Source organism: Pyxicephalus adspersus, chromosome 4, assembly GCF_032062135.1.
Source record: "Pyxicephalus adspersus chromosome 4, UCB_Pads_2.0, whole genome shotgun sequence".
Classification (NCBI taxonomy): Eukaryota; Metazoa; Chordata; class Amphibia; order Anura; family Pyxicephalidae; genus Pyxicephalus; species Pyxicephalus adspersus.
Window position 1 is genome coordinate 73988231 of NC_092861.1, and position 27606 is coordinate 74015836.

At 35.8% G+C, this 27606-nt stretch overlaps 1 protein-coding gene across 3 annotated transcripts in view; it reads right to left on the bottom strand.

The window, feature by feature from the left end:
* Positions 1-6977: 6977 nt before the first annotated feature.
* Positions 6978-27606, bottom strand: part of MAP3K7 (mitogen-activated protein kinase kinase kinase 7) — a 28879-nt gene continuing 8250 nt past the window's right edge. Inside the window, exons 4-17 of one of the 3 annotated variants that reach the window (XM_072408648.1) lie at positions 26574-26619; positions 25821-25959; positions 25165-25289; positions 22998-23126; positions 21715-21845; positions 19631-19712; positions 18474-18610; positions 17572-17728; positions 15410-15490; positions 11435-11502; positions 10511-10622; positions 9934-9995; positions 8850-8965; positions 6978-7636 (exon numbers count right to left, since the gene is read on the bottom strand). In XM_072408648.1, coding sequence (XP_072264749.1) covers positions 7456-7636; positions 8850-8965; positions 9934-9995; positions 10511-10622; positions 11435-11502; positions 15410-15490; positions 17572-17728; positions 18474-18610; positions 19631-19712; positions 21715-21845; positions 22998-23126; positions 25165-25289; positions 25821-25959; positions 26574-26619 — 1566 coding nt within the window. In that variant the 3' untranslated portion in view covers positions 6978-7455. Of the gene's footprint in view, positions 7637-8849; positions 8966-9933; positions 9996-10510; positions 10623-11434; positions 11503-15409; positions 15491-17571; positions 17729-18473; positions 18611-19630; positions 19713-21714; positions 21846-22446; positions 22774-22997; positions 23127-25164; positions 25290-25820; positions 25960-26573; positions 26620-27606 lie in introns of those variants that run through there. The other 2 variants (XM_072408649.1, XM_072408651.1) reach the window with 2 other exon arrangements.

Sequence of the window (27606 nt, forward strand, 5' to 3'; positions counted from 1 at the left end):
AGCACAGAAATGCATACAGTAATGCAAAGTACTAGTGGGAACTTTGCATTTATGACAGCTTGGAAAACATAATGGTTGTGTAAAGTAGAGGGCTGTCAGGCTGCCAAGATTCTGTTCTCATAGAAAAACTGTGTGGTGAACTTTTAAATGGTCTCACAATGCTTGTATACACAGAGATAAATGAGGGCTTGTCTTAAATCAGAAGTAACCCAGTCTAGCTCAGCAAGTTTTGACAGATGAGACAGTATTCGCGCAAGTAAGAATGCTTAATACAGAAAAGGACTTCACCTGTCCCTTTGCAAGAGCAAAGGAGGTGGTTGAACCATGACTGTGTTTTCATAATACTCTCTGAAATGTTAAGGTGTTCTATTGTATCCGGCTGGAAAATGACAGAATGTGGGATGATTTTTGACATTATAAAGCACTCTTTGGGGAAACAGGACACAGTCAAACATTTGGCAACCACATCCAAATAAAAAAGCTTGTTATGGTGTTTATGCACCACTGAAAATCTTTTATTTTGAGATGCAATTGATTCATGTAATGAACATGATTGATAACACATGGATAGATTTATGGAATACTGCTAACTTAGTGTCCTTATGATGAAGCCTATAGGTGAAACGCGTCAAGGACCTTTAAAAGCAAACTAAATAACATCAATGCAGTATCCTAGTCATTCATTGACAATTTGTATGTATAAGAATTAATGTTTTTCATGTTGTTTTATGAGAAAAATAATAAATTGTATGTATTTTTTACATTTTAATTGTGAGTGAAACAATTATGCACCATAAAAATCCTCGGCATACTTTTCCAAAAGAGAAAATAAACCCTATCAGTATAGGTGAGTACTTAAGATACAGGTGGAACGTTGAAGATCAGAGAGACAGGCTGCAGTTGAAGATCAGAGGCACAGGCTGCAGGACAGGTCCTATCTATTTTCATTATAGGAAGCCCTTTTATTTTTCATTGTGAACGCAGACTTCCAAACAAGGGAAGGAAGAAATAAAACAGACAGTTCAAGGACCATACATATCTAGCCACCTTTGATAAAAAAAAAACATAAGAAAGGAATAGAGAAAGGAACTATAAAAAGGCAATTAATTGGATGAGAAACAAAATGAAGAAGTCAGGAAGGTACAGATGAAAAATAAGAACAATAGGTTCAAAGAATTGAGATATTTGGCTGATTTGTTACAAAGGCTAGATCAATTTTATGAAAATTTAAAGGAGTAAATAAAACATTACCATTATGCACTTTAAATTCTGGATCCCAATTTCAAAAGCAATGAATTTATCTTGAAATCCAAATAATTACCACAATTATTAAGGAACTCAATCCTTGTGAACACACTAATTAACCTGCCACAGGAGACCACGATGCAGTTCTATTAGAATCAACATGACATTTTGAGTTGGTGCCTATGTACCAGAAAAATGAAAAAACTGCATGTGTTAAACCAGTTTGACTTTTGTAATGTCAAAGGAGAGCTAAATGTCATCAGAATAACTAAATTAATGAATGCTGACTTAAGTATTTTATGACTTTCCTATGCAAATATTTTCTTTAAAGGTGACACACATATATATATAGATAAACAACAAAAATATAGGGAATTAAAAAGCACCATATAAGCACACAAGAGTAATAAACCATATTACGCGTCTTCTTTTACCAAAAAATTGTTATTAAAAAATGGAAATATACTCTTTATAACAGATGCATGTAGTTGACACACTGTCTCACTTAGTATTCAACACATTTTGCAATACATGCTTCCTCAAGGCTGATGAGACTGGCATCATGTTTGTAATCATATATTCCACATAATAAACCTGGCATCCTTATTTGTATGAATATTTTTGTAGGGGCACATCGTAGGATGTGTATATCATGTTACAATTTCAACAATACAAATGTTTCTTTGAAGATCCTTATGTGTGCCCTTCATAAAACCATGTGTAATATGTTTAATACTAAGGGCCTTTAAAGTCTCTATGATTTTGTTTGTCTTATGAAAAAGTTGTGGATGTGGCACTAAAATATATATTAGTCCCTGGTTAGTAATAAAGGATCATAAGAAAAATGAATAAAAACACATTCAAAATGAGGTTTTGGCATGTGTCAATGCTTTTGAAAACATTTGCCAAATATAATGGTGGCTGATGTCCATTTCAGGCTACTTTTTTATCCCCTTTAGTTGGTAACCCAATGGTATTCTATGATGTTGTATCCTTGTTCACTTGTATACTACATGCAGAGGCTATGGCGACTGTAGGAAAACATCTGAAAGAAAATGACTTCTGACAGCTGAACACACATTCAGCCAGACCAAGTCCTTGCTGGTTCTACAAACACCTATTTTAGGTACAAAGATAACTTCTACAAACAGAAACATGGCTATATGCTATGCAAGAACATTAAATTCACACAGGAATAGACAAAGGACAACAAAATACCCTGTTTGAAATGCAGGTTACATGTCAAGGAGGGGGGGCTGATATTGTCAGTTTGTGCTGCCAACTATATTTCAAGTGCAGGATCTTCTTCTGTTTAGTTTTGCTATGTTTCATGTTAAAGATCTATACCTTCACATACAATTTCTTATACATCATATACCTGATATATATATTACCTGATAGATGATTTTATTTTCATTGGTGTTAGACTGAATTGCACAAATTATGCTAGCAGACAGGCAAGCTTTTACATATATCAGCAAATATGGATTGCGATTTTGAATGAGATCACAGGATGTTATAGTGGTGAAGTCTGATCATTGTTGATGAATGCAATTCCCTATAATGATCATTAACTATTTCCTTTTAAATATTTTTAATCAAACAAGAAAATTTGGCTTTGAGGTACATAATGAAATAGCCTACCAGGGTATTGCTTCATCCAGGCATAACAGTTGAGAATCAACTCCACTTTGTTAGTAATCTTGGAACACTCCAATTAAGGCCAAGTCCAATGTAAAATAAAAATGCCAGTACAATTGGATTTTTGTAAAACTTACCATTATCTCTTTTTGTCACATTTTTTTGAATGACAGAAGATGTCTTCACTTCTTTATCTAGCAGGGAAATTGGACACTTACAGACAAAACATAGTGGGCCAGCCCAGGATAACCTCTCCTACTTCTAGCATGCCTTGGCATTGTAATATTGAGTAGCTACAAAAGTATCACAGAATAAAAGGATACACCTGACTCACCAAATACAGAGATGTGTTACAGCCCATATATTGACTATCAGTCTTACTACGCTTTGCATCCTTGTCTGTGTCAATCCAGAATGGTGAGGGTCACCATAAAGCCTCTTATCTCAATTCTACAAGACAGAAGAGCAAGAATTATGTGAGGAGACCAAGTATGATTGTAGAGTTTCGAATATTAGAGCAACTATAGTAGGAACCTTTTCCTTTGATAAGCGCCAGATATTAGTTAATTGAGCTGCGATCCAGGGATCCTTATCTGTCATCCCCTGCATGTTATAGTCTATGGACCACCAAGAGGTGTAGGGTCTTCGCCTGTGTCATACACCTAGCAGACAAGGCTAAAGAGCAAAGTTCTGCTATCCACAGGATTTATTAGGGGCAGCCTTCATACTCTCTGACATTTCCAATGCCGGTCAGGAAACAAGTGTTCTCTGACACCTATAAGTCTTGTTTCACCTACAGTGTCTATAATTCTTCCCAAGACCTTGTTGTAGGGACCTCATCACCAACTATCATGCCCCAGCATAGCAGGGTATGAGTGGTGGAAAAATGGGAGATCTGTTGGACACTTTGGGCCTGATTTATTAAATCTCTCCAACACTTTAGAAGATTGTCATGGGTAAACCAGGAAATGTTGAATGGATTTCAGAAATTCATGTACAATTTATTGTCAAATGTTTTGAATCTTTGACCAAATTCATTCAAGATGGTTTATCTTCTTCAGTATTGGGGAGCTTGTGAGATTGCATATATCAGGATAAGGAAAAGGTCCAAAATTATTCCTGTGTCTAATGTCTGAAAAGAGACAGAAAGCAGATTGGAATAGAACTTCTGATCCTGTTTTGTTGCAAGGAGCAGAGTAAACAGACTGAAAACTAGTCATTTCAAAGGCACGCAGTGGCTAAAATGAATGTTTAAGCTCAAATGAATGTTTAAGCCCAACCACTAACTGTAGATAGATTTTTACAAGATGAGGCAATGCCAATGGCTATGAACCTGGGGAATGATCAATGTATAGCTTGTTACAAGAACAGGGCCTGGAAAGAACATAAAACAAAAAAGTGCCTGAAGGTCTTTCCCAGGTTAAAAAACAAACAAACAAAAAACCTGAAATAAAAATAGCAAAGTCACTAGCAAAAAAACAGTAAGGCATGGTGGTTGGATAGATTATCCTGGGTTGGTGTAAAATTACTTTGTTTGCCAGTACCTGTATACCTCAGGAAAAAAATATTTTCTTCCAACAACCAGATTCAGAAGTTTGTGATTGGGGATGGAACAATTACTCAGCAGAGTTTTCAGGAGATGGTCTGTATTTAAAGTTGGATTGATAATTCAGAGTCGAGTTTAAAACAAAGAACAATGCTATGTTACAGCGTATTAATCAATAGATGTGCTGGCCTTATTTTTTTCAGACTTAGAACACATTTCTTGTACTGTATGGAGAAGTAGCGTGATCACCCTAGGCTGCCCTTCTGAGTGGGACTAGAAACATCTTTTCCCAGTCCACAACATCATGAGATTGAGTTGTATATAAAAAATTGGTTTACATAAGGTTATCATATAAAACAAATGCAGCCTGCATCTGAAGTATATCTGCGCATTATTTATAAAAGAAAAGTGCCCACGTAAACATGTTAAAGGCATTAACAAATTGTATCAGGGAAGCATTTACAAACCATCTAATTGGAACATAACTAGTGTGACAAAGAAGGAATTTATCATATAATCTACAAAAAGAAGCATCTCAGCACTCATACCGTCACGGTAGATGGATTTTTCCAACGCATACAATGTAGTTTAAGACCATGACAATTTAACAGGGACACCACTGAAGATTAAGGAATCCTCAAAGAATAGAAACAATCCAACGTAGATGGAAACAAATGTATTCCTCATACCATGTTTCCCCGATTTTAAGACATCCCCATTAAATAAGCCACCCCCGATTTGTGAAAAAATAATTAAAATAAGACACTCACCCGTGAATAAGACATCGGAACATGAGTGATCATGAGTGACTTTCAACAATAAATGTGTACTGTAGTCTTCTTCATGGAAAAAAAAGACATCCCCTGAAAATAAGACCTAGGGCATATTTTGGCATTTCAAAAAATATAAGACAGTGCCTTATAATCGGGGAAACAGGGTACAAGAGAAAAGCCAAGTTGCCAGGCAAATTTACAGATGTGAGTACTATATTTTTTCTCAATTAGAAACCTTTTGGCAATATTTTGTGAAAGCTCTTTGAATGCAGCTACCAGATATAGTTAACTAAAAAAGCATTAGCTGGAATCAGATTTTGAGTCTGTATTAAGGGTGTGAAGATTTGCAAAAGAAAAATATGGGAAAAGATCTAAGCTGTAATTTTTCAAATCATCACATGCATTATGCATTATATTTTATGTATGCGGATTATGTAGAGAAAAAAAATGGGAAACAGAATAAACAAGCCTACTTGCAAAAAAAAAAAAAACAAGTCTACGAACGTGCTATATGATTATGTTTCCCAGTTACACAAGTGTGAATGAGTTTTATTTGAAGAACGCATGTTAATATTTTTTAACAGTGATTCTTTTTTTTTAAAACAAAGGAAGGGAAACAATTTCATTTCTTTAGAGACTGCAAGACATTACCTCTAAAGCGGAACTAAACTCAAAATAAAAAAACAAAAAACATTTACCTTTAATTCTGCATATCCATCAGGGGGTTTCTTTGTTTGGTTCCTGCATCGTCCCTCTATTCATCTTCTCTCTTCTTCCTATGTCTCCTGATCTCGCACTGCGCAGGTGCAAGGTCATCGATTTTTTCATTAAAGGAAGGGCTCCTAATCTCAGGCATGCGCAGAAGGAGCAGCCAAGAGCCGCAATCAAGACAGAAAGGGGAGGTGTGGGACTTTTTTTTTTTTTTCTTTTTTAAAAGGGTTTTCCACTAAAAAAAAAAAGTACAATTTTACTTTAAATAAAAGGGTTGTCTACCCTTTTAATTAAAGTAAAAATTTTGAGTTTAGGTACACTTAAACCTATTTAATGTACAGCGCTGCATAATATGTTGGCACTATATAAAAAACAAATAACAGGTACTTAATGTATATTTAAAGCTAAAACTTTTCCCTTCGATAGAAAAGGGAAAGGTTAATATTCTCTCTGGGTTTTTGCCCATCTGTATTCCTTTCCGAAGGCTGACCATGACTTTCCATCCTGCATACACCTCAAAGTAAGAGAAAATTTCTTCTGACTAGAGTTCAGAGATTTAAGTGTCAATGAAATACAACAAAACAAACCAACAAGTTCATATTCAGAACACTGTTAAATTCAGGGTTCTAAAAAAAAAAAAAAAACAGAAGGCAATGTTAATGTACCCTTATGCCATACCTAACATGGAATGCCCAGTGTGGTAAAAATCAATATTTTTCAGCTTGAAAATCTACAACCACCTCCCAATTAGAGTCATTTTGCATTTAGACACTGCTGACATATTACAGATTTAAAAACTTTCCTTGTGACTACAATAGCCAGTTCACTTCCGGTGAATAAATGTATTTATTTTTTGTGATGAGTAATCTACCAGCTCATGAGTTTAATCCTTTTAGAGACTTACAGAGAGTTGTATGCTCTTCTAGAATTTCAATAATTAATTTAAAAATATCCCATGACCCAACAAGAAGGGAATGATTATCTTAACAGCAGGATATTCCTTTACTGTACTTCAATTATCATCACCAAATGCAGACTGCGCAGGAAAAATTAAATGTGTATTTTTTTTTATAATAAACCTGCCTTTATTTAATTGTACAACCTTTTCCCCCACTGCTGTTTCAGCACGCTGACAGTAAAATATAAATTACTGAAGGAATACATTTAAACACTGAGCATGTAAAATGACCTGAAGACTTCTTTTCCTCAACCTTGTTAGCCAGCTTACTAAAATGGACTTTGTTAACAGAAAAAAAGAAACTGTTTAAAAGCAAGATCTGAGGTTCACTTGGAAGCAAAGTTCAACATAAAAAAAAAAAAATCAAAAACTCTTCATATATAACATAATAGGACTTCCCATAGGCATGAAACATGCACACACCAATAGTTCACAAAAATCCCTTAGTTGCTGTATTTATCCAGCAGCCTAATGTGCTGATTCAAAGAGTATATCCATCTTCATGCTCAAAATAAAGAAGGAAAGTCTGCAAGATGTCCATAACCAAGAGGCCAAACCAAGAGGTCACCAGCCTAGGATGATCAGGAGGTTCCTTGTCTCTTTTGCTGCTGACTTCTAATGACATCCAGCTGTTTCTTGCATTGCTGATAATAAGTAGAAAGACTTTTGTTTTCATCTAAAAGCTTCTTGTGTTCCTGTACCAGACGAGATGTATTTTGTTGGTCTTTTTCATCCTGGTCTAGTTCAGCTATTAGTTCTTGTCTACAAAAAAGGCACAAAAGGATCAAACATCAAATGTCACCATTTATGAACACAGTTAAAGCACAGAACAGGAGCTTTTTACACAAACACTACTAAACACCTTAAAAAGAACATACAAAGAAAATTCAAATATTATAATGTGTATGTATGAAAGCAAAAAACATGCAGAAATTTATTAATTCTGCCAGAAATCCAGCGACTCTCCAACTTCCTGTTTAGGCCAAGTGTTTTCAGCCTCGTGTGAGCTTTTGACTTTGTCTTTGAGTCTTTGAGAATGTTACCAGGAAAGAATGGGGCAGGAGTGACAACACTGCTTGTAATTTCAGTGCAGCAGAAACACTGTTGGCAGTCAAATAGCTGTGTGAACATTGAATTTGTAAAAGATCAAAACATTTTTTAAGGGCATAAATTATATATATATATATATATATATATATATATATATACACTAATGATTTTATTAGTATTTTTATTTTGCCCAGACTTACACTTTAAAGGCTTTGCGCATGAAATAGATAAAATGTAAAGACTGCAATAAAAAGCTGTAAACGGCTAGGAAATGCTTCATTATCTATTCAGCCTTCGTTTCTTGAAGATCTAGTGCTTGTAAGCTAATAAAGGTACAATGCATGGAACATCAAGGTCAAAATGCACCTTGTCCTGATAACATCTGTGTGGGTGCAACCAAAAATAAAAATGTGAATGTTGCATTAGTAAACCAGTGATTTAACATTCATCTTCATCCCTGCTAAGTACAGAGAAAGCCTTAACCCAAATCTGGGAAATTCCTTAGTACAGAAATGCCAATGGTACCCAATTATTAGTGTTTACACATTCACTGGGAAAGAGTCACTGCCACTAGTGTCATTAACATCTCTCCTTTTAAACATGAATCATCAAGTGCGGATACATTCAGCCTCTGTACTAGAAAACCACTTTTATAAATATAACCAATGCATGACATTATGAGGACAAAAGACCCTACAATGGGGTGCAGGGAAAAAAAAATCAATCTTCTGCAAAGTGACTGGGAATGCATAAGAATGTTTTAAAGAAATATGTTTAGAAAAATGACTGTAGGTTTGTTGTGAAGGTTTAGATGGACACCCATTTTTGCAGACTGTGTCTACACAGAAAACATTAGTTCCTAAGTGTACAATTGGAAACTAAATTACTAGGTTTGCGAAAATACCTACAAGAAAAATCTACTTACTTTCTTTGCAACAATAATGCAATTTCTGTCTGAACCTTCATATATTCTTGGGCCATTTTGCAGTGCTGCTCAAACACAGCCATAGATTCCTTGGAATTTGGACATGGAGCGAGAGGCTGAAAAAAAAAAAAAAAAAAAGACAATAAACAATGAAAAAGAAGCAAACAAAGGTTTTTTGAATGCAAATATTGCTATAAAATGGCTAAAATGTTTTTATGCCAGTACCATGTATCGAGCCCTGGAAAATATTAGTACATGGTTCCTAAACTTGACTGACCTGAGTGTTGTTCTAAAACACTTCGTAGCTAACATAAATGAAATTTATGCTCACACACAACCCTTTACAATCAGTCAAAATGTACCTGGGACTGTTGTTGCCACCGAGCAACCAATGTCTGTGCTTGGCTCAAAATCATGACCATCAGCCCCACTTTTCCTTAAAGGTCTTATGACTGATAGAGATTTTTGTGCCACAATACATTTAAGCTAAAAGTGTAAGACTTAGTGGTCCTACCAATAGAAGACAGAGATCCCTTATAATTTAAAACCTGCAGTAATGACCTCCTGTGACATCCTGCATGGTAACAAAGCTATAATAAATGATAATTACTTTGTTATCACTCACAAGGAAAAGCTGGGACTGTAAACATTTTTCTAAGATCCAGTGCAAATTTAAGTAGTGGTCTTATTTAGGTGGAGTATAAGACTGCCTCTTCTCAACCTTTTATGACAATGACAAGCACAGATCTGCACTTCACTATAGACCAAATGCCAATAACTGTTACATACTACACATATGTAAGTGGCTTGAATAAAGTGCCTGTGCACCAGAAGTGGACTCATACTTTCCCTTTGCATATAAGAACTAAAAAAAGTGAAGCGCTCTTCTCTTCCATACTTGTTTTGCATGTAAAAGATTAAAAAGAATGAGTTGCTTTAGGTGCTTTACCAACCCAACAATTGTACGACTACCGGACCAGAGAACAAAGCAACTCATCATAACGTTTGGTGTGCTTTGGTGGAAGATTAAAGGAAACAATATTCTACTTAAATAAATACAATAGGTAAATCTTATTTTACAAACCTGCAATTGATGATCAAGTGTAAGATATGCCATTGGTATCGAGTTATCTGATCCATTGGTATCTGAAATTGAATATTGAACATTGGTATCTAAAACAAAGTATTGGAAATATAAGTATATGCAGTAACTATAGGTTACTTTATAAAATATTTCTTAAACTGTATACTTGTCACAACACAAGTGATCATTGGCATTCAGCAATATATATTTCCCCAAACTGCAAGGAAAGATGTTATTAACAAAAAAAAAAAAAATAAATAAAAAAAAAAAATAAATTCCTTCAACCAAAACGAAAATATCAGATTTGGGTGGACCGAGCACTGAATCGCTGAATTGGGAGGGGGAAGGGGCGGAAGGCATTACTTCACTAGTTCTAGTTGTATGTACTTGTTGCAATAAAAGTGCTTCATTTAAACAAAGTTCAGTATTTTAAAAACATGACCACTGATATAACATGATTACTTGGCCAATGCTTCTTTTAGAAGCACCTTTGTCATATTTCAAATTGGGCAGTTTTCCCATGACCATGACCATCAAAGTGATGCACACAGAACAGATTGTAAAAGCATTCACTCACCTGAATCTTCAGGACCCCATGGAATTCCACGTGGAGGCTTATCAGGGGTTGGTCCCGAGGTAGTAATCATCCTTACACTAGGGCTTGAGGATCTGCTGCTACTTCTACTCTCCTAAATGGCATACAGGAACAGTAAAATATCAACAAATAGCTCATAGCTCGGGCTCATTCTGAAATTATATAAATATTCAGATTAATCTGAAATAAACTAGATCTATACATCCTTGTCCATGACCTGGACCTATCTGGCTTTAAAGTCCCAAATTTTTTATTCCATTCTATAGATGCTACCTGTCAGAATGCTCTGAAGGTTGTTTATATTCTTGAAGTCTGCTAAACAAACTTAATTTCAACAGAACTTGCTATGTTTTGTGCTAGTTTTTCACACCTAGAGATTTCTTTATACAAATCACAGTAAATGACACAGAAAAAAGAGTGATAATGTTTGCTAAAGACAAATATCTCAAACATTAGTTGTATATTATATTTGTGTGTAGGCAGAAGAAAAATGTAAAAAGCAAAAAGTAAAACAAGCTAGCCAAAACATGTTGATGGTTGTAATTTCCTCTAAATGTTCTCTAATGCAATGTTTTTTTTATTATTATATTTAAATTTGTATTATCCTGAGGACTGGTTTTACAAATTGCAGCAATAGTAAATGTACTTGTAGTAGGACTGTCAGTCTATGGGTGAACACTTCTACAATATAGGGTTACTTTTGGATGCTTGTACAAACAGATTTATGCCATAAGCAAATTTGTCAAATTGTTCAATACAATTTCTGTTTAAATAAAACCTTTCTGTGACTCTTACACTAATCTTTTGTCAGCGCTTCCTATCTGTGAAATCTGAGTGCACACATCAATATGTCAAAACTCATCAACAAAGATAAACTCATTTATTTATGTATGCAGGCTACCTTACCTGATTGGATTCAGTTCCAACAATGCTTACGTCTTGAACAGATCTGCGCCTCTGCTGCCCGTTGCCTGCTGGATATCAAGCGAAAAGAAGTTAACAAATGCTGCCCTCACATGCAATTGAAGGGTTGTAATTGTGGAAGCCTGGAATTTGTACATGTCCAATGGCTAAAGGAAACCAAAGGATCAACACAGGGCATGAAAGACAGCTGCAACATTTCAAATGGAGAAGCACTGGCCAACGGACTATAAAACTTAACAAGAACCACTCCCATAACATGAACAGCAGTTCTCTCATCCACCATCTTCTAAACATTTGCTGTCCAGGGCTGATGACGGCATCTATTTGCAGGACATTACGTGATAGGGCTGCTGACCTACTGTGGCTACAGCAAACCTCAACATATCTCAACTGCTTTCACTTTACCTTAGTAAGTACGTACCAAAACACATCTCCCTTTTATCTTGCTGCAAAAATAGCTTTGGCCTCATGCTCTCATTTTCTCAATAATCACATCTTGCCATCAATATATATTAGAGAATCCAGTGATCATCCATTCCTGGCAAACACCTGCTAGCTAACTCAAACTTCTGCTATCCGTGCTTACAATAAAAAAAAACAGATTGTGGAAGAACATCCACCCATGGGAGGAGGGCATAATAACCACTAAGGACATTTACAAGCATTACGTAATGTTTTGTGTGAAGAAGGGAGATCAGTTAGCAGAAGGGAACCCTGGATGGTTTTAAGCGACAGCTGACACAATGATCTAAATTCTTTGTTCACAATGCACAATTGCATAAGGTTCCATAGTGGTAGTTTGGCTGCCAAACAGTTGCTGTGGATCCCACCCTAGCACTGTTTTCTCAGTTTACCCCTTACAATTTACACATTATAAATAGTGGACTAAAATATAAATACAGCAGAAGGTCAACAAAAGGATATATGGACATATTAAGTAAATATTAAATGAAAACAAAAAATACAAAAAACAGTATGGAAAGGTTAGGCAAGTCTGAATCCATCACCAATAAACTGTTTTTATTTCTTCATTCATACAAAACCAGTACACATTTTAAAATAAAATGTTTGGAGACATTGAAATGTTTGGAACTTAGGGAGACTATTGGGTAAATTTACTTTTTTTTTTTCTTTTTACATCCATATAGATGACTCTGAATGATTTCCCTCTGAATGCTTTGCTGAATGCATGGGATGAAATTCATGAAAATATCAAGAACATCACCGCTGATTTTTGCTTACATGCTTTCTAGATCTGCACTGACAGGGTTCACTGTATAAAAATATTTATAGAATATTAAATCAAGCAGGTGTGGCAGACATTTTGTACTTTCTATCTCACACCTGCACAGGCACTGCATATCTATGATTAGAAAGGTGGTGCTTCTCTTTAATCTGCTGTTCAAGTCACAAACTTTTAAAGTAAAATGCTTCCACACTTGAATAATTCCACCATCCTTACATCAAATTTTAAGCTCTATGAAGCCCTCATGGAGCCATCTCTAATATAAACTTTAAAACTACATTTCGATCATTTCTCTCAGGTTTTTTTGACCTGGTAAATAATTTTCAGTATTTGAAATGTTTCTTTTCTAAAATTAGTAAACACTTTTAGAGAGCCAATAACAATCCAGTAAGATTTCAGCATTACTTTTTTAATGACCACTGCTTTGGTGCATTCAGAGCAGGAGTTAACATCTTCAGATAAGAGAACACCACTTAATCATCTTGTGAATGAGTAAAATTCTCAGTGAATTTTATTCCTATCATGTCAATAGCAAATTAGCAATAAAAAAAAAATTGTTTGAATGAAGATGAAATAAACACAGTTGGCTTTCTTTGTGGTTCCTGTTGCAAGGTTAAAGGGGTTCTCCAGCTTAAATAATAAGTTTGAGATCCCATTTAAACAATTGCATTAAAAAAACTACCTTGTAGTGTGGTTAAACACAATAAATAAGACTGTCAGTAGCAAGAAGATAATACAGTTGTGTAAGGGGGTATAAGGAAATTCTATCCCATAGCTTAAACACCACGCTTGCATTCTATCCCCTTCAATTTGGAGCTCACAGTGCATGTGGGGAAGTGTGCAGTCACTTGAATTTTGCCGTGTATTACACTGGAATACAAGACCTGACACTGTGTATTTTTTTTAAGTAGATAACATTTATATGTGTTTTTCATTTCTTTATTTTTTTAAGCAGTTTAGCTTCAAGTGTCCCACATACATGATTTTTACAGGTCTGTTTACTGCTTATATAGAGGTTATATCTGGTTAAGAGCACAAGAGTAGTGTTAACATTAAATATGTTTTATATATTCTGTTAAAAAAAGTTTTGTTATAACTGTTCTGTTGACCCTGCAATAACATTTGTAGGCGCCTAACTTCCTGTGCTTTGTGCTACAATAGCATTTAGAAGTTTCCAGCTCTTTCAGTGGACTACAAAACATCTTCCTCATATTAGGGAAATAAGGAGAAAGGTGATGCCGCTCAGTTGTAGATACAGTACCACCCTTGGACATGAAGTCTGGTTACTGCAGTCCTACTTAATTATGTATTGCCACACAAAAAGGCCTATTACACACAAGCAGATCTGATGCCAATATTCAAACACATCCTAGAAAAAACAAAGAAGAAGAAAAAAAAACAGTTTCCTCCTGCTTTTGATTCCTAACACTTTTTTTTTTTTTTTTTTTTTTAGATCTGGATCAAATGTGTAAATCAGCCTGTGTGCACAAGGTATTAGCGTTTAAAATAAAAAATCAGGAGAACATACTAAAAGTAGCACAGTACATACACCTCCACCAACAGCACTACTCTAAAATTGGCAGCAATTAAACATGGCAGAAATATTTCTCATTCCTAATTTGATACAGAAACATTTGTGAATCTCAGGATGCACATGCTGGAAAGGAATGGGGAATGAAGTCACAATTGTCTGGGAGGGGTCAATGAATAGCAACTGACAATAGTAAGTGCATGCTATGCAATTAATTAGTGTGCTTATTGGAGGACATTTATTTTAAAAATGGCGTGCAAGTTATTTTAAATGCTGCTTGAACCCACTAAATAAGAGAAGCATTAAGAATCAGAATCAAATACTTTTGCTCCAATTATGTGTCTGTCACAAGTGTTCATCTCATAGTAAAAACACTGCATTTAAATTAAACCAAAAAGCCCCACCACAAACATGTCTGTGGTCACCAAATAGGAAAAAAAAAAACATAGCTGGTGAGGAAGGTTCATGAATCATCAGAATTTGTCCCTTAAACTAGACCTAGCAACAAGACACATTTAATACTAAAGATATTGTCATCACCTGGTAATCCTTAAACTAAAGGCTGACAGGGAACCTGTATTAAGTTGCAGAGATATGCGCCTGATCAGCAAAAATATTTCTACTGTTAATCTTCAACAAAATCAACACTTCTGCCTGCAGCACCACACCAACCTGTCTATTTTACTATAATAATGGATTAGTGAATGATGTAAAAATATTTTCAGTTTATGTTACAGCACAAAGACTTTTCACCATGTATTTACCAGGACTTTGCACTGCAGGATAATGTGTATTGTAATGCAGGGCTTCCTAGGAGACTATGCACTGTAGCACAGTATGGGGAGTGAGAAGAAAAGTGACAATGAAAGATGCTAAAAGCTTCAATACTTTATAGGTAGGAAAATTTTTTGGTTGAAATTATTTTAGCGAGTATAGGTCCAAATTTAACATTAGTAGACTGAAGGGAAAGTGAAATCCACACCACTTACAAATTTTTTTCCAGATCTGTAGCTAGCATAAAACTTTGCCTTTTAAATACTGCAACAGTTACAGTTGCTAGTTAGTATTATTAACAGGGTGTAAATGAACAGAGACAGGATGAACAGGTTTGGAGCAAAAAGCATTTAGCCGTTTATGTAATTAATTTTTGCCTTAATGCATCACTACCATTCTGTAGTACCTGTTATGATGATCTCAGGGATATCCAGAATATTGCCAAATGAAGCAGTTTTACGGTGGCCTCGTTTAGACTTGGTATATGCTGCAAAAACATATACACAATACACATGCAGACAACTACAAGTGGTACAAAACACAATTAACAAAAGCATGGAAGTGTACAGCACAATGTTACACAATGAAGGAGCGTGCAGAAAAGAACCATGCTATAGTTTCTGCATTTAATGGAAGAAAGAAAAAAAAATGGGCATGCAAAAAACAGCATAACAGGACATACAAACATAGTCCAGACAAAGTCTACCTGGAATGGTTAGTGATAGACTGGCCTAACTGGTCATTAATGTAAATGAAACTCTTCACAAATCATAAGTAGTGGGTTAAAACACTTTCTGTAATACCCTAAAGTACATTTAAACCTATTCACTCAAAAATATAACTAACAATATGTAAGAACTGCACAACATTTCTAAATAATTCAAAAGTGCAGTCACTAAAACTGCTTACAATTTCTGGTTTTTACCAGGTTTAGATGTAGTAAATACTTGATAAGAATGAACCGTTCTAGATGACTGAAAGTAATTATATCGTAGAACAATATTCAGAGTAAACCTGTCGGAGACCTGTACAGGTTAAATGCAGCTGTGACAAAAATGCATGTCAAACCTATCAAGAGACTTAAGCAGCAGAAATTATATGAAAATTGCAGCTCATTCATTCATTCCTCAAATATTTTAGTTTGGACTGCCTTTGTGAATTTATTACATAATTGATTTATCTTATTTGCAACAACTGCTTTACAAGATATAGGTCAGTAACCCTAAACTAACATTTCAGATGTACCTAGGCTAAGTTGAATCAGCCTTTGGGTTCTTGTATGCATTAAGGACCCATGTATTAAGATATACAATACCTATAGTGTAAAAATATAAAGGGTTCAAGACCCACAAAACCCGAATTACTAAGAACAAGACTGTCCATTTCTGTGTAGCAAATCAGCATTGTGTAAACCTTGGCAAATACCTGCTATTTTCAGCACTGCACTGCTGCCGTTTTCACCTCTCTATGAACTTTGCAGAATTTATGCCATGATATTATGCGGCTATTACACCAATGCTGTTCTCTGTTGGTTTATCTTTTATAGCAAATTAATGGCACTTAAGAGTTAGTTGGTTGCCATTATTGTCGTTATGTGCCTTAGACACACTGTTTTTAACTGCGATTTTTATTCCTCTTTTATGTGTTCTATTTGTGAGTTTTCATTAGATGTTTTTCATGTGCCATAATAAAACAGTTTGCTTAGTACTTGCTTTGTTCTGTTCCACCATCCAACCATACGAACCCTTGTCTCTATTACACTTGGGTGTCCTCATCTTTTCCCTGGTTGAAATAACCACATTTCATTTAACCAGAGGTTTCCAGACTGTTTAGTTAAATATTGCTGCACATGGACAAGATGGTATTACAGCTGCTACAAAACATGTACCATCTCTTAGAATAGGGGAACAAGGGCATCATATCATTTAAAAGAATTTCTCTAAACTAAAACATAGAGTTGGTCAACCAAATATCTATCTACCTATAGCAAATTTTGAGTCCAGGCAAGCATATTTGTACTGTGCAGCTTGTAGAAAATAAGTAGCAATATCTAAAAGCTAGATGTCCACAAAGACAAAAAAAGAAATTAGTGTATATGATTGGACTGCTGCATATATAGGTTACATGTAGAAGAAAAGAGCCAGAGATGTTTTATCATGAACACAGTCATATTAGTTGGGTTTCATTAAGTGATTATATGGTGATCTGTTTTTACTACAAAAAATGAAGAGTATATACAATCTAGAAAAGTTTAAATATTTTCTAAAATTTTCTTAATTGCTAAACACGCTGCTCTTCCTCTACTTAAAATCCTAACTGTATCTAAATAACGAAGCAGTTCTGATTACCAATATCTGGAAAGCACAGTACACGTATGAAATCAGGTTATTGCTTTCCAAAATGCAAAAAAATCACCGTCCCTAATCACAACTTTAATAAATGCATATTCTACTCTTTATAAAAGGAGTAACTTTAAATGTCAGATGCAGAGATTTCTAATAAAAAAAAAATCTTCTTCACCTACCTAAAAAAAGTAATAGCTTGGAAATGACTACTTGTCTCTATTACCTGTGGTTGTAGAAATCCTTGGCTCAGATTCAGACATGTCCGCACTCATCCTTTTACTCTCAGGTGTAAGTATTGAAGGTGGCTTTGCTCGAGTATCAGATAAGCTTTCAACACTGCTACCCCGAGAAGGAGGCAGACTTAAGCGACCTGATTCCATCTAAACAGGGATTTAGATAAGAAAATATTTAAAAAGACATCCCAAAGTAGCTTGGCAAGAAAGAAACCCTCTATAAGAACTACAAACCCATCTTACCAAATTCAATCAGGCTGGTTGGGTGTATTTAGCAGTTTGCCTATTTTTGTGGCATGCTCACATTTTGTTAGAAGGATTAAGAAATGCCACAAGTATACAACGATTTTACTCCATGTCATTTTTTCCCCATTTCAAATTCTTAATTTTTTTTTCCAAATTTCTTTAATTTCAAATTATATTCCTAATTCAAAAATTGAATTGTATGTAACGCCATTGTTCTTATGGGTTTTGCTGTCTTAGCTAGTGGCAGTTTCTATTTAGCATGCAGTTTTGCAGCGGCACTGCATGGAACCTAATTATTCAGCACTAAAACATTCAGTGGATAAATACAAATGTTTCATGTAAATTTAACTTACATAATTCACAAGTGATCCCTTTCCTCTCCATAAATGAGATGTGGTTTCCAAAAAATAATTGGTTATAACTACTTTATTATTTACATTTCATTTACATATTCTATAGTAAGATGGTCCAATTTAAGAACGTGAGGGTTTATGTAACATTGCAAAAACCTTAAAAAATTGTGCTGTTTTCATAATATGTTTAAAAGTATAAGAAATTTAACACATACACAATATTATTATAAGCATCCTATAAAAAGTAATTCAGGCAGACTTGTATGATTATAGGGAAAAACAGATATACTTACACTTTGCTTGGACTGATTATTCCAGTGTGCCAGTTTGGACTCTATTCGTTTGATTGTATCATTGCTTGCACTAACCTGGAAGTCCTCAATATCACTCTTATTGCTTGTATTTGTAGAATTAATATCAATACATGATCCTGTGGAGAAAAGCTTCCTTATTATTCTGCAGACAGCTAAAACTTACAGTGCCTAGCAAAAGTAATCATCCCCCTCCTGTTTTTACGTATAACAACCTGAAATTAAAATGGGTTTTTAGAGGGTTAGTGCCTTTTGATTTATAGAGCTTATTCTTTTACAATCCTTTTATTTAGGGGTTTTATTCATCCAGCTAGAGGCAGTCACATTGATTGGGAGGTGTTTCATAATGCAGATGGACAATGACCCAAAACATACAGGCAAAGCAACCCAGGGGTTTGTTAAAGCAAAGAAGTGGAATATTCTTGAATAGCCAAACCAGTCACCTGATCTGAACCCAATTGAGCATGCATTTCACTTGTTGAAGACAAAACTTCGGACAGAAAGGTCCACAAACAAACAGCAACCGAAAGCCGCTGCAGTAAAGGCCCGCCAGAGCATTAAAAAGGAGGAAACCCAGCATCTGGTGATGTCCATGAGTTCAAGACTACAGGCTGTCATTGCCAGCAAAGGGTTTTCAACCAAGTATTAGAAATGATCATTTTATTTTCAGCTTTTTAATTTGTCCAATTACTTTTGAGCCCCTGAAATAAGGCGATTGTGTAAAAAAAGGCTTTAGTTCCTCACATTTTATGCAATCTTTTTGTTCAACCCACTGAATCAAAGCTGTAGCCCAGTCCAGTCCTAGGTCTACAATCTTGTCCCTGACATCCTTAGACAGCTCTTTGGTCTTAGCCATGGTGGCTAGTTTGGAATCTGATTGATTGATTGCTTCTGTGGACAGGTGTCTTTTATAAAGGTACTGTAACAAGCTTGGATTAGGAGCACTCCCTTACAGAGGGTGCTCCTAACCTCAGCCCGTTACCTGCATACAGTGAAGACACCAGGGAGCCTGAAATCTTGCTGGTTGATAGGGGGTCAAATACTTATTTCACTCATCACAATGCACATCAAGCTCTGACTCTTGAGCACTGGGTTTATGAGGAGAGAAAGAGAGAGATGCAGTAATTTAAAACACTGACCTGTACTTGTGGCAGAATTGCTTTGCCCTCCATCAGAATACTGACAAGGATACTGTAAAGCTTCATCAGCGCCAGGAAAATACTAAAATAAAGGAAAAAGTGGCAAAAGTTCAACAGGAATAAAGTTTTTCAAACTACAGATTTCCATAACAGAAAAATACCTTAAAAAATGTACAAAACAGGAAATTTCCAACGCCATTTGATGAACAATGGCAACATGAACAGAAAAAGTAAAAGAGATTTCCTAATTCTATAAAACATTGATAATGTGCTCCTTAGACAACAGAATAACAACTTTACTCAATTTATGGTGCAACTAAAGACTCCACTGAATGCTGTAAGATGAAACCTGAAGATGAAGAAAAGATGAAGATAGTTTACCCAGCAAGATGTGCTAAATGCTTGGTGGTGATGCGCAGGAGTTTAAAGATTTTGAAGTAGAATATACAATTTAATATAATCTGTAACACAAGTTAATTTAGGATTAAATAACAAAATGGCTTCAAGAGTGTGGTCTTCAAAATTGGGGGGATATAGTGCCCAGACCTGCTTCCCGACTGATAACATATATCGTCTTAGCAGTCTGCATAACTATAGTCTTCTACTAGAAGGCTTCATCAATTCCCATTGATTTAATAAGGAACAACAAGTTAACTTTCATGCCCTGTATTTTTTAGGCTTCCCTCATATCCCTTTTCCTTCAATTCCGCTTTTCCTCAGATCCTATGTTGACCCCCCCCCATCCCTTTTTACCCACACTCTTTAACAAAACTTCAATACAATCTTTGAATATAAGATAGTTTACCTAATCTTTTTGCACACTAAAAAAACAAAAAGCAATCTGTTGTAGCTGTGAGGGTTTGTGGATAAACCTGTCGACTTCAAACCAAAGCTTGTGCTAGCTCCTCTAATAGAATTCTTCATTTGTACATTCAATATATGTAAAAAATGTGGACAGGCAGTTGTGACAAACCTCAACAACATTGCCTCATTCGGACAAAAGCTCTTTGGCGCCATTACCCACCTGCCCTATACACAAATATTTTTATTTGACTTTTAGATTGTGGAAAGGTATTGGGGGCTCTGTTACAGATATTTCTCCTTACTTTCTGTTCAGAGAATGACCTTTTAACAAAGTAAAGTATAAACTTTCAACAGATTTTCTATGTAGATCAAAAATCCTAAATTTCCATCTGTGTTGCTGTCAGTCACTGTCTGTCATGGGGATAACCTTTGCACCAGACAAGAAATGTGTGAAGTCCTTATTCCCTTCTCTGATCTATCCAATGGTAATGAATAAAGGCCCAGAAATGCTACCAGTATGTTAAGCCTCAGAATCAACTCTATCAATAGCATGTTTCCAGTTCACAAATAACTGCTAAAGTTTCAGCTTTAGTGGAAAGCAGAGCATGTACACTTATGACATTTTGAGTTACTATTGCGTGTCTTCTGAAAAGTCATTTTATATAGTTTTCAACTGCTGAGAAAAGATATACAGGTTGTGAATTGTTTGGAACAGGGTTGTCAAACCCGCGGACCAAATTTTAGCCCCCAAAGTATTCCTAAATATGAATTGGAGCTGGCTCGCCAATGCATTGAAATAGCACTGCTACTACAGTTCCCGGCATCACTCGCGCCTGTGGCCCCGCATTGGATTGTTTTATAGACACAGGGAATTATAGTAGCGGTGCTATTTCAGTTTCAAGTTTGGCCCATGATATTGTCTAAGTTTTTCATTTTGGCCCACTTTGTATTTGAGTTTGACACCCCTGGTTTAGAATCTCCTATTTTTAAAAAGCAGTACAACACAACCATTGTGTGGCATGGCAAAGCAGAAAGATGCCTACATATGTAATAAAACCATAAAGCTATACCCAAGTACATATTACAAATTATATATATACATATATTTTTTTTTTTTTTTAAACAAACAAACAAACTATTTTTTAACATCAAGCCATTATTTTTTTTATATCTTCACAAACACTGAAAGACTATAGTTTCTGTGTAAAATAGGAGCAGAGGGATCTTGCAGAGATTTGATTAACTATACTTTTTAAGAGAATGTAGAATGAAAAGCTTGCCTGCATAAGATGCGTCATTATCTTGACAATCTCTTCCATTGAAGGTCGTTGAGATGGATCTTTTGACCAGCAACGAGTCATTAAACTTTCAATAGGCTTAGGTAGATTTTTAATTAGAGGTGGCCGAGTACCTGGGAATTTATATGAAAAGGTAATTAAACAAATGGATTAAAACACTTTTAAAGCCCAATTGAACTTTCAATTTAAATAAGCTAAATACATTCTTTATGCATTAAAACAAAAGGTATGCAAAGTTCTACAATTAGTTCTATTTAGAAATTAGCCAAAACTTGAGTAAAAAAAGCCTGTCTGATGTCAGCATGTTGCAGAGAAGGACCCATATTCTTTGTGGGGAAGTAGGGGTCTCATTGCAGTCCAACGTACCACTTGCTGAGTCAACCCTATGGCTCTGCAATTAGCAAAACCTATGCTGACTTCTGATTAAATATCTCCAGCTTTGAATAATCGGGGAAAGGGACTTCTTCCTTAAAGAAAAAAAAAAAAAAAGGAGGTCCTTCACTTTAGCATGCTGTGTGTATATGTATATGATATGGCAGATCTGAACTGAAAGTTCAGTTGGACTTTAAGTGTAACACTTCCAGTAAGATGTTTTGTTTTGTTGTGGTGTTTTAAGTAATAACACAGGCTTTATGAGAAAGAGCACAAAGCTCCTTGTTGATTAAACACTCAAAAGGAGGAGTGTCAGGAAATAAACTACACTATACCCCTTACCTTAACTGTGGCCTGCCCCAAGTCGATACTCTCTTTTTATCCTTATTTGGCTCAAATGCCCTTTCAACATTGACGGTGCCTCACTCGACTGGATACTCTTAGGAGATGGCTTCATATAAGTCTATGAGGGCTCACTGTATGGTGGGCCATTAACTTGAAAAGCATATTGGCCAGAAGATAAAACAAAGTAACAGCTCAGAGTTTTAGTGTGCAGCAGGGGCATCATGGGCGGTTTAAATGTACTTAGAAAGAGCAGTTCAGCAAAACAATACAACAAACTAATTTTACAATACAGTGTTCTACTTTATGCCAGATGTCGTAACCCACCCAGCTCCAGAAAACAAATGCAGATCTGCAGCACAACCTAACTAAAAATGCTCAAACTATTCAACGTACAGCATTTTTACTTGACAAGACTGCAAATATATGCACAAATAGGTATGCATCTCTGAATCTATGGAAAAAAAGACCCTATATACCATGTAATAACCCAAGAAGTCGCATTATAAACACAGTTTATATTTAAAAAGGGAATAACAGAAACAACTCACCGTTGTGAACTGCCCACATAATGCGGAAAGCAGGGCCTCCAATTTCATCAAAAGGTTTCCTCCTGGTGATGACTTCCCAAAGGATAATGCCCCAACTGAAAACATCACATTTTTCACTGTAGTTACTGCCTAAAAGAAAAAAATATATGGTTTAGCACAGCATTTTACCTGCCAATCAGCCAATGTCAGGGTAAATTATTATATTAAAGGAAATTATTGCAAAAATGTATTGGTTAAGTAAAATAGAAATATAGAAGACTGATGGTAGAAAAAAAAATCAAGGCTGTGGGTAGAGCCAAGTTTATTCTAGGAATGATGACATTCACTCACCTCCATTAAATTCTGCTCCAATCATCCAAAACAATTTTGGCTAAATTATACATTATACCTTATTGTTGAACTTTCCTCCTGCAAGTCTGACATTTCCCTGAATTCCTCAACTGTACTTCAAATTCTCTGATGCCTGTACTATATTTTACATTATGTTGTTCATTGTTACTATGAATTTTTTTTCCCTCAAAGTCAAAGTCAAATTACCAACATTGCCTTATGTAAACCAAGCATAAGATGGAACAAATCCACATGTAGACGTTACCTTGTAGTGGCAACATAATGCGTAGATTCAGACAAATGGGAAACTGAAGTTGTACAAAGTTGTATAAATTCTGACTTCACCTGTAGGTAGGCTATTTGATCCCTACTGGTCTGGGGTCATCCATCATTTTTTTATGTCCCATTTCATGTATGTGTACATATTTATTGCTTATTTTCATCTTTTAATGTGAGCTGCTCATACTCTTCTAATTCAGAGAACTAACCTCTGTTTATGCATTTATTTCAGTACACAAAGAATGAATGGCCTAGGCATATGGGCAGAAGTTACTTGATTGTCCAAGCTATTCCCCTAAAGCACATGGAAAGAAAAATGACTTTCTCATTGGTTTATGAATAGTAGGTTTAAAGTTTGAGAAGTTGGGGGGCAAATTTTGGCGGCATCTAAACTGAAAAGGAAAGAAATACTGGGAAAAAAGATTGTACTTTCAAGTACCAAAACTAAACTGAAAACTTGCCAAAAAAAACAAAAACAAAACACTTACCTTCAATACCGCATGGCAGTCTGACCTATCTGGGGGTGTCCCGCATCAGGTCCTGTGTTGTCCCAACATCTGTCCTAGAGCCAGCGCCGCCATCTTCTTCATTTCTTTTGGGTTCTTTATCCTATGTCCCCTGACCCAGGCGAAAAATCGGGTGACGTAGAATGAAAAAAATTTTGCTGATCTCACTGCGCTTGTGTGAGATCAGCAAATTTTTCTGTTTCCGCAAAAAGGCTCCTTCTGCGCATGCCTAAGATTCTCAGGCATGCGCAGAAGGAGCACCCAAGAGCCTCTTGGAATGACTGACGTATGTATCCCGGTAGGCTTTGCGCTCCCATTCATTTTTGAAGGCGATCGAGAATTAGGGGGCGCGCTGCACCCTTTTGTTTTGTCTACCCTTTTATGTAAAGTGACATTGCTGAGTTTAGGTAAATCTGTAATGCTTTTGTTTCATATAACTAGCCATAGTGAAATAAAGGACATCCTTTATATGTTCCCATAGAAAAGTATATAATGACCAAGAGGTACACAAGCTATCATTTGAACAGTTATAGATAGCAACTGTCTCATCTTGTCGCTCAAAAACTGTTTTTCTGCCTAAACCTAAACACAGCACAGATTCTTGCTTTTCTTGTGTTTAACCTATTGACGGTTCTACCAATAAACTCTGCGAAGTAGAAAAACAACACAAGAAGGTTTACTACCTCTTCTTACTGAGGACCTTTGACAAACCAACAATCACACACATGGGACAAGAAAGATGGTTCACAAAAGCGTATCAGAGTGCTCCTGGTTTTGGGGAGTCCCAGAGCATGTCACAGAGAAGAAGCATTCACATGCAGAATGGTACAAATGGCTGTAATGGCCTCCCAACTGAGCTGCAGAAACTTTAGAGTGTAAATAATCAATAGGGAATTGTTCACTTGTATGCAGCTATTAAATGAATGACGTATACTTTTTATGCTTAGAACTAAAAATAAGGTCTTTATTTAGGTTCACCTACTTAGGTAAACAGACATGACATAGTACAAGCTGGGCCACATTGTTGGAAAATTTACAAAACAATGGTTTACCTTCAAAGACTTCAGGAGCCATCCATGCAGCACTCCCTTTGTTGTTAGTCATGTGGGTCTGAATATCACAGGCTGTACCAAAGTCACATATCTTTAAAACTGTGCCCCCAGCCACCAAGAGCAAGCTGCATAATTGAGATAAAATCATTACAGTACAATCTTTAAACATACAATAAACACAATTTTCCAAATCTCTTCAAAATGTACAGGTAGATGGCAACATCTCATTTAAAGAATTAGTTTACTCATAGGGATAGCTTGGGTTAAGGGCTCCACATTAGGTAATATATATATTTCAGCCCAAATAACTTGTTTAGATCACCTAATTACCATTAAAAACTGCTTAAAAGAAAGAAAAACACACAAAGGTTATAGGTTAAGGCTTATGTATATGGATTTTTTTCTCGCAGGAATCAACGATTTTTGATTAAAAAACTCCTACTTCCTACAACTACAGACATATCTAAAAGGACCAAAAGGTAGAGTACATTGAATTTTGTGACAGCCATGTGTGAATCTTCCTCTGAATCCCAGCTATGAAGCAATCTAGCAAATCCCTTGCCTTAGTTTATTTATACACATTAGTAGTTGAAATGCATCCAAAGCAAAAAAAAAAAACTACAAACATTTTTACCAAAAAGCTATTTTGAACTTACTTTGGTGGCTTAAGGTCCCTGTGAATTAGAGCCTTTGGCTTCATGCTATGTAAATATGCCACTCCTTGGGCACACTGTAAACACCAACTCATTGCGTGAGCAGCTGTGTAGTAAGGCAGGGGCTCAGCACCGTGCAGAACTGCAAACCGAGATAGAAACATGAGAACAGATGAATGCATCATACTGTAACATATTACAAAATATAGTGGTTTATGGAGCAGATAAATATCAGTTGGAGGGTGTAGTGCAGCAGTTAATCATTTTGAATTCATGGTACCTTATAGCACCTTTGAATTTTTTTCAAGGCACCGCTGGTACAAAACAAATATCCAACAGGAGTCATAAGGCACCTAACAGCAGTTTGACATTTTTTTCTGGCCTAGACTTTGGTACCTTAAAAACAGATGCATATTAATAAAAAGATGAAGAAATCCATAACTAAAATTAGAGCCCTCCCCCATCTCACAGTACCTACTATACAAACACCTGGCTTCAAGCAGTCACTGCTGCTTCTTTCTTCCCCCTGTGCCTCTTTTACTCAACCTATGTCTAATAAATGAGGACATTGGTAAGGGAGGAGAGGCACAGAAAAAAAGAGGCAGAACTGGTCATAGGGGACATTGTTATTAAGGAGTCGATGTATTTAGGAAACAGTATTGCATCCAGAATAAAATTTAATTTTATTGTAATGCAAGTGAATACAACTTTCTAGTTGTATTTCTAGCGAAAAAAAAAATATCACAAATTACTCACCATTATACAATGAGCCGCCTTCAGCATATTCCATTACAAGACATACCTAAAACATGGAATAGAAAAATCTTTAAATACTTTCTGTGAATGCATTCTGCATTCTAGAAAACATAAAAAGAACACAGATCAATGATAAAATAAAGTGCTAATGCTTTGCTGAAACCTGATGACAGGAACTTATATATGCTAATGCTTTTAAAGGTGCATGCATTAAAGTTGCCTTGACAACCAAATATTTGGAACATAGATGTATGTACAGTACATGCATATTTAGGCATTGCCGAGACATTACTGCAAGCAGGGGATATATAAGTGTTTCTCTAAGCAGGCAAATTCAATTGAATCAAAATGTAAAAAACATTCAAACATCTGCAAAAGTCAAAGAGAAATGTAAAACATAACAAAGGGGAACTTTAACCTTTTTAGTATTTTAAATATACATGTAAAAGATTGAATTAAAATAATGTGTAAAACTATAATGGAATCTCTTTCTGCAGATATACAAAAGCAGTGTTTTTGATTCCTAATGTTGCAAAGACAGATAGGTAAAGACCATGTGATCTGGCTGCCTATTTGTTACAAGAGGTACAAAATGTCACTTTTACTCAAAAGAATAATGTGTATTATTTTGACGTAACTGCAGGACAAAGAAAGCATTAACATACTATTCACCTGTGGTTGATGATTGCAAGCCACAAAAACTAAAGTACAGGTTAAAAATCAAAAATTCGGCCATCGATAATCTGGTTCTTCAGTTTTCCGGCATGAATTTCGGAGCATTTTCAATACGGGGACTGTAGTACACTGTTTGGCCAATTATGTTTTGATGGTGCTGTTCTCCAGAAACAGCTGTTAGGTCTTGTGCTTGCTACATTAAGTACACATTGAGATGTTCCTGCTGCCTGCTCCCCGGAACTGTGTCAGATGACTGCGGGTGTGGCGAGAGGAAGGCTGGCCTGTGTGTGGAGGCGAGTATAACCCTCAAAAATCGAGAATTTGCGAAAATCTGGCACTCCTTAGGTCCGGAGGTTGC